This window comes from Glycine soja, chromosome 17, assembly GCF_004193775.1.
Source record: "Glycine soja cultivar W05 chromosome 17, ASM419377v2, whole genome shotgun sequence".
NCBI classification, from domain to species: Eukaryota; Viridiplantae; Streptophyta; class Magnoliopsida; order Fabales; family Fabaceae; genus Glycine; species Glycine soja.
The window spans coordinates 23,663,133-23,674,633 of record NC_041018.1 but is presented as its reverse complement, the minus strand read 5'-3'; the positions used below and the strand labels follow the sequence as shown (position 1 = coordinate 23,674,633).

At 32.8% G+C, this 11,501-nt stretch overlaps 1 protein-coding gene across 1 annotated transcript; it reads left to right on the top strand.

Moving 5' to 3' along the window:
* The first annotated feature begins 6,273 nt into the window (after positions 1–6,273).
* LOC114392011 (salt stress-induced hydrophobic peptide ESI3-like) lies at positions 6,274–6,766 on the top strand. The gene is made up of 2 exons (XM_028353049.1): positions 6,274–6,476; positions 6,617–6,766. The coding sequence occupies exons 1-2, from the start codon at positions 6,396–6,398 to the stop codon at positions 6,698–6,700; spliced, it is 165 nt and encodes a 54-aa protein (XP_028208850.1). The 5' UTR covers positions 6,274–6,395; the 3' UTR covers positions 6,701–6,766.
* The last annotated feature ends 4,735 nt before the right edge of the window (positions 6,767–11,501 follow it).

Genomic DNA, 11,501 nt, shown 5'->3' with positions numbered 1-11,501 from the left:
AGTGTAACAATGCATTGCCATCCGTCAATGGTGCATGCGATCGGTCCCAAAGCCATATATTTTCTTGATGTGCAGAATAATCAAAGTTTTTAAACAAAAAGAAAGGGACGAACCCTAGGATCAATATTTCAGTTGATTAAATGTCAAATGGCTCCACTATCGTCATCCAAAATTGTCAAGTGATTAAATCAAACAAAACATACACTCTGAGGGAGTCTCTAAAGAGATATGCAAAAGACAGAATGAGTTGCGTGAATTATCACATCTTTTAGAAAAAGATAGTCAATCTGTGCTTTTCACAAAAAAAATGAAAAAGAAAATCACAAAAAGAGGGGAAAATGTCATGAGCATTGCACAGTTTTCATGATTCAAAATCTTTTGCATTGCATTCCTAGATACAAAGCCTATATTTGCCGCATTTCAAGATGAAGTTTGCATGCCTCTACATTTCAAAACTCATATGTTGCATATCAGGCTATAAGTGCATAGATTTCTCTTTATATGTCAGTTTCCAAAATCCAATGTCCTATCTTTTAAGTGGATTTTTAAAAGTTTGAGCCCTTAGGTACTAGTACCTATTGGCATGTTTCATAGGACTCAACATCTTTTGCCTTTATGTTTCACAGGACTCAATGTCCTTGTCTTTATGCTTTCATAGGACTCAACGTCCTCGCCTTTTTTTTTCATAGGACTTAACGTCCTCGTCTTTATGTTTCATAGGACTTAACGTCCTCGTCTTTATGTTTCATAGGACTCAACGTCCTCGTCTTTATGTTTCATAGGACTCAACGTCCTCGTCTTTATGTTTCATAGGACTTAGCGTCCTCGTCTTTATGTTTCATAGGACTTAACGTCCTCGTCTTTATGTTTCATAGGACTCAACGTCCTCTATCTTTATGTTTCATAGGAACAACGTCCTCTGTCTTGTGTTTTCATAGGACTCAACGTCCTCTATCTTTATGTTTCATGGGACTCAACATCCTCTGTCTTTATGTTTTCATAGAACTCAACGTCCTCTGTCTTTATGTTTTCATAAGACTCAATGTCCTCTGTCTTTATGTTTCCTAGGACTCAACGTCCTCTGTCTTTATGTTTCATAGGACTCAACACTCTCTGTCTTTATGTTTTCATTGGACTCAACATCCTTTTGCCTTTATGTTTTCATAGAACTCAACATCCTCATCTTTAAGTTTCATAGGACTCAACGTCTTCTGTCTTTATGTTTTCATAAGACTCAACGTCCTCTGTCTTTATGTTTTCTAGGACTCAATGTCCTTTGTCTTTAAGGTTTCACAGGACTCAATGTCCTCTGTCTTTATGTTTCATGAGACTCATTTCCCTGCTTTATCGTTGAATTCAAAGTTCTTTATTTTGTTGGTACACCAAATTCTTTTTTCAAAAAAGTTCTTCATTCTCATATTGTGATCTTTTCAATAATCATCGGAACAAAATTAGTGTCTTTGTCTTTAATTATCTTTTACTTTCAATAAAAGATAAGTAAAGAGGGACAGTTATCAAACCCTAATTCTGTCCGGATAAAAAAACAAAAAAAAAAGAGAAATAAAGAAAAAGAAAAGAATAAATATTAAGAAAAACACATAAAAAAAGAAATGAAACGTTAAAAAAGTAAAAAAAAAATAGTAAAAAAATTAAAATAAAAAAAGAAGAAAAGCAGAAGAAAAAATAGAAAACGTATAAAAAATGAAATAAAGAAGAAAAAACAGTAAAAAAAATAAAAGAAAGAAAACGTTAAAAGAAAAAGAAAAAATAAAAAAAAGAAGAAATGGAAATAAAAAAAAAAAAGAGAGAGAGAAAATATACTATATGACCTATTGGGCTCTTTTTGAGCCCATTAGGTCAAGAAAAAAGCACAGTGCATAAAAGGGAAAAGAGGAAAGTCTCAGAAAAGGCACAAAGAACAGAGTCATGTGGATCCCGAGGAAGGCAAACGAACCAATTACATCACGTTGATTGGCTATGCCGTCAAAGAAGTGAGAGGGAGAAGGGTCACTAGGTAACCCCTCATTCCCTTATTCTCTCACGATTCCCTCTCCTCCTTTCTTCTCCCATTTTCTCTTCTCTTATTCTTTCTTCCTTCTGTCTTCTTTCTTCTTTTTTTCGTGATGTTACTTCGTTCTGTGTTATCTCGCTGGTGGGCACCTTGGCCGCCGATGAGTTTCCTGTAGATTGAATCATGTTTCTTTCTTCATTTGTTATTGCATTTTGTTTAGCTTTTTTTTTCACACATTTTGCATTCACCTATGTTTCTTCTTTCTTCTTGTTTTGTTTACGCCACCATGCCTCCAACAGGACCGCCACTGCCATTGCATCGCCATCGCCCCTATCATAGTCTCGCATCACCGGCTAATGGCGTTGGGGGGAGGGCACACCACCCTCTGTGGTGGTTCCCCAATTGTCGCTTTGTTTGGAAGCTAGGTCATTTAGGTTTTTTTCAACCCTAATACCTAAATGCAGGTTGGGCCGGGTCATTCTGACCCAATTCCAACCCAACATTAAAAAAATGTACAGAAAAACAACAAAAAACAAATTGTTGTTTGCACCACATTAATTAATACATGTACCCCTTTTCTGTTTTGGGCCTAGCCCATTTTTACAAAATTTGAAATAAAATAAAAATGTTATTTACACCACGTTTTTAATACATGCACCCGTTTCTTTTTCATTTTGGGCCTAGCCCATTTTTCCAAAATCTGAAATAAAATAGAAACATTATCCACACCCGTCTTTAATACATCCATATTTTTTTCGTTTTGAGCCTAGCTTTTTTTTGCAAAACCTAAAATAAAATGAAAACACTATTTGTACCTCTTTTTTAACACATGCACATTATTCATTTTGGGCCTAGCCCATTTTTTTATGAAGTCATAAGCAAAATAAAACTGATGGTTACACCCTATTTTTTATATGTTCACCCCTGCCACTTAGGAATGTAACTAGGCCCACCATGTCAACACTCTATCAGTGTTGACTAAATCCAAGTCAACCCTTTGACTTTGACGAAAAAAACAAACAAAAAAATAGTTATACATTTTAGTAATTAGCTCTTTATTTTATCGTATTTCTTTATTATGTCTATCGTTTATTTTTCAATGTGATTTTCTTTTTATCATTGCCTTGTTAGTTTAATTAATATTGTATTGTAAATATCTCATTATTCATCTTATTTTACCCCACGTTTCATCCTTAATTACTAAGTATACTCTCCACTTCTATTCTATTCCTTTCAATCCCCACTCTATTTATTTGCTTTCTTATCACTATGACCATTATTTATTTATTTTTGCAAATCCACATTAGCATTCTTTAATACACGCTTACGCTTTGTGTAGTCCATGCTGAGTCTCAGACTTGCTTGAGTTCACAAAGTTTAACACAAAACTAAAGTCTTTTCTAAAAAAGATAAAATTCTCAAATAAATGATCACTCAATTCTCCTTTTCCATGCACTTCATGCTGGGTCTCTGACTTGCTTGACATTGTTTCAATAAAGTGCGAGTAAATTTTGTGAATGTCATGTTGGATCTCCGACTTGCTTGACTTCACAAAGTTTACCACAAAACCAAAACCTTTCAAAATAAAATAAAATAAACACACAAACGCTTTTTTCTACAAAGAACTACGTAAGTCTAATTTCCTCATTACACCTGGGGATATGTAGGAGTGAAGGCAAATCCCTTGTCGACAAAAAAAAAACAAAAAAAAATCCCTTTTTGTTTCTAAAATAAAAAAATTTGTTTCATTTTCTAAACAAAAGAAAATATAACAAAATATAATGCATGTTTTCAAGGGAAGATAAGTAATTAAAAGTCACTTTATTTTTAGCACATTTGATTAAAGGTTGTCGTCTTCATGACGGATGCGTGGGGTGCTAACACCTTCCTCGCGTGTAAATGACTCTCGAATCCTTTTTCTCAAACCATAGACCATTCCTTATTCTTTTTGGTTTTTCTAACGTTTTCCTTAAATAAACATTGGTGGTGACTTCCCAAGTTTTCCATTTTTTTTGGAAAACAATTTATTTATCTGAATATTTTATTTCGTCGTCCCGTCGTGCCCCACATTGTGACAGTCACCTTATTTATCATGAATGTATTTTTTTTTTTTGCTTAGTATCACTTGACTTAATTAAGTTTTTCATACTTTGTTCGACAAAAATCTGAGTAAATTAATTTTTAGGCATTTTTTTTATTTTCTTACTTATTATCATTTATGTAAATTATTGAAGATTTTAATCTATCTATGTAAATATTTTTTATCCATTGATACATAAATTATATATAAAAATAAAATTTTTACACTTTATTTATGAGAATGAACAATTAAGAAAATTATGTTATATGAGTGAAGATAAAATTACCAAAAACAGATCTATCTATCTATATAAACTAAAATTCATTTTTTTATAAAATCAAGCAGAGAAATTTATATGAACATTTAAATTTATTAAAGAGGAATCATTGTTTTAATTTATTTTTATTTTTAATATGAATGTATTTTTTCTTGCTTAGTATCGACGTAACTAAGTTATTGAATATTTTATTTTATTTAATAAAATATGAGTAAATTAATTGTCTAAATTAATTTTTACACAAATCATTATTCATTTTTTATTTATTATCTTTTTATTGTAAATTATTGAAATTTTTAATTTATTACGTATATTTATATGCAGTGATATAGAAATTATATGTAAAAGTAACTTTTTGTATACTTTATTCACTGGCATCAACAATCAAGTAAGAAAGATTTCGCTAAACGGGTGGAGACAAAACCACCAAGAGCGCATTTATCTATATATAAACTATATCTCTTTTTTAAAAAAAATCAAACTGGGGAATTTATATGAACATTTAAATTATTAGAGCAGAATCATTCTTTTTAATTTACTGTTATTTTAATATAAATATTTTTATTCTTGCTTAGTATCACTTGACTTAGCTAAGTTATTGAATATTTTATTTTATTTAACAAACATATAAATAAATTTAATGTCTAAATTAAATTTTAGGAAAATTCTTATTATTTTTTATTTATTATCTTCTTATGGTAAATTATTGAAGATTTTAATTTATGTATGCAATTTTTTTATGCATTGATATATATATATATATATATATATAAACTTTTTTATACTTTTATTTATAAGGATGAACAATCAAGTAAAAAAAAATTAGACTTTATTTACAGAGATTAACATTATAGGAATAACTTTTTTTTGGCAAATAATTAAGTAATTAAGAAAATTTATATTTTATTCATGGGATTCAACAATCAAGTAAAAAAATTTACATTTTATTCTTGGAGATAAACATCATAGAAATAAAAAAAATTTGATAAATAATTAAATAAGAAAAAAATTATACTTTATTCACGGAAATAAACAATCAAGTAAGAATTTTAAACTTTATTTACAAGGATGAATTATAGATAACTTTTTTTTCAAGTAAAAAACCAATAAGTGGTAGCAGGTTGTATCTCTTAATCAAGTAGTCCAAATTTTGAATATTCATTGACCTTTGGATATGAAATAAACGATGTTGAGAGAGAAATATTCTCTTTATGTGTGTTAGACAAAAATTTGTCATTATTTTCTACAAGATCAACTTCATACTATCACCAAGATTACCAAAATAAAAAAAAAAGTTAAAAAATTTATATTTTATTCACTAGGATGAAAGATTAAGTAAGAAAATTTACATTTTATACTTTATTCATAGATAAAAATAACTTTTTTATTTTACAAATAATCAAATAAAAATTTATATTTTATTCACGGAGATGGATTAACAATCTACCTAAAACTATGTAACATCTAAATTATCACAAGTTAATTTTTTTAATTCATTATGATTATTATAATATTAATTTAATATAATATATTATTTCTTAATTATTATCTTATCTTTTATATATATATATATATATATATATATATATATATATATATATATATTTAATTAACTCTAAAAACTCTCTGAATCATACGGTTTAAAAGATAACCCCTCAAATTTACATCTCTTTAACCATCTTTCTTTTTTTAATTAAAAACTAAAAAATAATTAAAAATTTTGATAGTTAAGACTTAAGACACGAAGTGTAAGTGTGTTTCCAACTAGCACTAGTATATATTATACATCATTCTACTAGCTTAAGGAGATAGGAACACCTGTAAGTTCTCAAACACACGTGTCGTCTAATGTGCCCACAATTCTGCCACTGTAATCTCCACCGTAACCGTTTTTATTTGTTCCAAGAACACGCCTCTTCCATTAAGTTCTAATTGTCTTTCCTCGTGATCATATCACTGATAACAACAAATTTATAGCTCCAATTACCATTGGAAAGAAATACAAAGACAAGAAAATTTAAACACTCATGGGTTCTGAAACTTTTCTCGAAGTGATATTGGCAATCCTGCTACCTCCTGTTGGTGTTTTCCTCCGTTATGGCTGTGGCGTATTTACTCTCTCCTTGTTCTTCTTGTTTTCAATTTGTTCTAATCTTTATTTTTCTATTTTTTTTTCATATTTGGGGTTTGGTGTTGATTAATTCAATTGTTGTTGGTGTGATTAATTCTATTTTTTTAAACAATGCAGGTGGAGCTCTGGATAGATCTGGTGCTGACCATACTGGGATACATACCTGGGATTATATATGCAATTTATGTATTGATTGGATGACTCTCATGTACCATAATGTGTATATTTCTGTGTTATTTATAATATGTGCATTTGTTTTTATTTATAGCATCTGTTTCTACCTTTTCATTTTCAATTTCCTTTATATATCGCATCGCACAGATTAAAAGGCTTGGGGTGCCATTTTAAAGTATGAATCTAAATTCAACGTGGTTCAGATCGAAATAAGTGTATGCATGTTATTTTGTTTTTACTTTTAATTTTATTATCATCTGAAGTTGTTCTAGTTTGATGATCAAATGGAAAAGTTTTATTTGTTTAGGGACGAGAAATCTCACATCCCACTTTGCTTTTGCTATATAAAATGAATAGTTTTCTTTGATTTTCCAACTTGCAAAGTTGTTTGAGTAACTTATCGTAATTATGTTAGATTTCTATATAAATGAATAGATTTCTATATTTGGATGGGCTGAATTGTCACTTTGATTTCCATTAAGTGTATTTTACTGTCGCTTACATGTTATGTTATTTGCTTGATACAGATGTGGTGGTATCTGACAATGGACATTAACAATCTAATTAAGGACTAAAATGATAGTAATTGGATTATTACTTATTCACGTGTATAGTATCAGTATCCGAATTGCCAAATGCCATTAATGTCTGCGTCACTAACTGTCGCGTACACAAATAATGTGTCACACCTGTTCGAGCGTTAACTTTGACAAAAATAATTTAAGAACAAAACTAAAATGACAAATAAATTATACTTTCAAAAATCTAAATAATATTTTGATACTTTGAGCTATCTAAATGATAGTGATTACCCAAAAGTTTTTCCTTATATTTGATACTAATTTCTCAGTTAGTTCTCGTAATCAAGTTATTTTATGAAAAATATTTTTTTCATAGTTATTTTTGTCACCTAATATTATAACATCATGGGAGAATTTATGCCATGTTAGTAGCTAGGAGAAGAAATATGGTGGGTGGAAATAAGTGAGAAATAAAATAGAAATAAAAAGTCTTTGATTAAAGAGAAACAAAGAAAAAATAGGGAGAAAGTATAATATAATGGGAGAATTTATGTCAAAGTGTCGCAACTTATCCTTTAGCGGGAAGATGATGCGAGATTCACGAGTGCATCTTCTGAGGGAGGAAAATGCGTGGAGTTGTCATCAACGTTTATTTGTGGAAAATGTTAGAAAAATCGATACGTGTGTTTACAAACTTTAAAAAAGTTTGGGAGTTGTTTTTACACGTGGGGAAGGTATTAGTATTCCACGAGTTCGTCACAAGGAACGGCAACCTTAAATGTGCAATATTATGACTTTAAATTATTTTTATTTTTTCCTTTTTATGTTTTTATCTCTTGGGATCGACAAAAGTGGGGCTTTTGCTCCTACGTATCCTCAATTGCAATGAGGAACTCAGACCTATGTAGTTATTTGAAAAGCAGTAAAGTTGTGCGGAGTGTTGATTTTTATACTTTTGAACGACCTATTTTAACTGATAAAAGTAAAGAGGACCGTTTAAGGCGTTGGATCTCGAACAGTTTTAAATGACCTTTTTGCGGACAAAGTTGGATTTGTGAGTTGATTTTAGCTTTAGTTTCACTTAGTTATCTCTCCACTCATTTAAAAGAGAACTTTCAAAGTAAAATGTCCGGTTGAAACTTACTTATTTTTTTATTAACCGAGGTTACAACTTGAACGATCGGTTAAATTTTATTTTAACGATGATTAAACAAGATTACAAGATAAGCGATCGGTCAAAGCACGTTAAAAACAAAAAAAGAATACCGAAAGTAAGCGAGATGAAGATGAAATCCTACAAAGCAAGAATGGACCCCTAAGGGTGCATAGAATGAATTTAAAGCTTTGAAATCAAAAACTAACCAATCGAAGATCAACGAACGATGAAGAATGGCGAAGAACGGTGAAGAATGTTAGCAAAATTGATCACGGAAGCGTCTTGGGTTGAATTTTTTCCTTCTTTCTTCTTTTTCTCACTAATTTTAAGTGAATTCTGAGTGCCAAAGATGTTGAACCTTTTTCCCTCAACCCCTCACGCCATTTTATAGCAAAAATGAGGGAGGTGGTTATTGCCCAGGTGAGCTTGGTAGCTTCCACCTGAAGTAACCTCCCTCCAGAATATTCCAGATGGGCCCAGGGCTAGGTACACCCCCCCTAAATTGATCAGTTCACCCCCTATTTTGTGTTTTTGGCTGATTTCCTTTCGAAACGTCGCGAAACTTTACGGATTATGCAGCGATGAGTGTTAAGCATCTCAATTTGGTCAGCAAAGGTCTGCATGTTGACAAACAATTATCCTCGGACGAAATTAGGGTATGACAATTGTCTCTCTTTACTTATCTTTTATTGGAGATAAAAAGGAAAGTAAAGATAAGACACTAATTTGGTTCAAGCTGAAACTCCACCCGACCGACCAATAGCTCAATCAGCGAAACCTGTCAAAAGAAGAAGCATAAAAGTCATCAGGTGCATCAGCAAAAGCCTTGGTGCCTTGAAAGTGACAAAATAGATAACCGTGACGGTCTCTACATGCTATCAGAGTCGCTTGTCTCAGGATAATAGGGGAAACTTCAGTAGCCTTGATCGATAGACGTTGAGTCTTTCGACGAGGGAAACAGACGACTATGTTTGTCTCCGCATGCTATCGGACTCGCTTGTCTCTGGATAGCAAAGGGTACTACAACAGTCTCAAAAAACAATTAGAAATGGACGACCATCATTGTCCCCGCACACCATCGAACTTGTTTGTCTCTAGATGGGAAAGTGGACTTTGATAGTCTCGGGACAATGAAAGCGAGAAACCACCACGGTCTTCGCATGCCATCGGACTTGGTTGCCTCTGGATAGCAAAAGGGTGAATTATAACGAGCGGTCGAAAGTCATTGAGTCTTCGACCAAAGGGGGGTAGATGATCACATTCATCTTTGCGGGCTATCGGACTTGATTGTCTCTGGATAGCAAAAAAGGAGACTAAAGTAGTCTCGATCGATAGACGTTGAGTCTTCGACGAAAAGAGCAGATGACCACGTCGGTCTCTACGTGTCATCGGACTTGATTGTCTCTGGATGACGAAAAGGAGATAGTAAAGTAGTCTCGGTCGATAGACATTGAGTCTTCGACAAAGGGTGCAGACGACCACATTGGTCTCCGCGTGTCATCGGACATGATTATCTCTGGATGACGAAAATGAGAGACTAAAGTAGTCTTAGTCGATAGACATTGAGTCTTCAACGAAAAGAGCAGATGACCATGTCGGTCTCTGTGTGTCATCGGACTTGATTGTCTCTGGATGACGAAGAGGAGAGACTAAAGCAGTCTTGATCGATAGACATTGAGTCTTTGACAAAGGGTGCAGACGACCATATTGGTCTTCACGTGTCATCGGACTTTATTGTCTCTGGATGACGAAAAGGAGAGACTAAAGTAGTCTCGATGTCCCTTCACTAAAATGTGAACATGCTTTAGCAAAGAAACAAAACCTCCAACTGATCAGATCCACATACATTTTGAAGAAAAACAATGTGTCCATTAGGAAAGGAAAGCATGTTGATAGAATTTTCTGATAACCGTAAATGAAATTTAGGATATTAGCATTTCGTTTCTAAACAACCATTTAGAAGAAACACTGTGTCCAACTAAAATAGAAGAAAATCACTCAAAGTGTATAAATCTCACACGGGCAAGTGTTTCATCCTAATTCCAAACCATGGATATGTCATGACGTGACTTTGCTAATCATTTCCTATCAAATCAAAGACAACATGCACAATCATGGATCAATAAGACTTTTTTGGGAAACTATTTTTGATGGGAAACTTGGCTTTGGGTATTTTGACCTTTTCCTTTTCTGTTTTTGTTTCGCGTGGGGTGAAAGAGTCACTGGCGCAAAAGATTTTGGTTGGTAATCAAGAAGAGGACCGCTTCATGTGTCGCAAGCCATGGTTTCCTTTCTTTTATTTCTTGCTTGTGACAATCCTGTACGTTATTCAGAAATTGTCTGGTCTGAAGACCTTTCTGTATATTTTCTTTTGTTTTCTTCCAATCTTTGATCGGGAATTTCTTTTTTTCTTTTGCTTTCTTCCGATCTTTGACTGGGAACTTTCTTTTTCTTTTGCTTTCAAAGCACGATTGCAGCTTAACAGCAAATGGATCTTCTTTCTTAGGAGATCCTTCTGTTCCTTCTTCCAAGGGTAAGGGTAAAAATTCCTATCCTAGGTCAAGGTTTATGGCCAATGAGTTGAGGTTTTGGCTCAAAAGGCTTGTAGAAGGCCGGACATGATGTATGTCAGGGATATTTGTTCGGCGAGCGATTCAGGGATAAGGGAATTCCTTATGTAAGCTCCATTGGAGCTTGTAGGCCTAGGATCTTCTTCATCAATGGATTCCTTTGCTTCTTGGAAGATAAATGGCAGCGGAATGAATAAAGGAAGAGAGAGAGGAGACGCCACTTCAAGGAGAAGATGAGTCTAGAAGAAGCTCACCACCATAGGAGGCCATGGATAAGAGCTTGGAGGAAGAAGGAGATGAATAAAGGGAGAGGAAGAGAAGAGCACGAAATTTTGTGCTCTAAATGAGCTTTGAAATCTGAAGTTTAATATTCAAATGATCAAAGTTCAAAAAAATGCACACACATGACCTCTATTTATAGCCTAAGTGTCACACAAATTTGGAGGGAAATTTGAATTTCAATTCAAATTTCACTTGAATTTGAAATTGAATTTGTGGGGCCAAACTTTGGAGCCAAAAATTTCACTAATTATGATTAGTGAATTTTAGTTATGGTTCTGCCCACTAATCCAAGATCAATT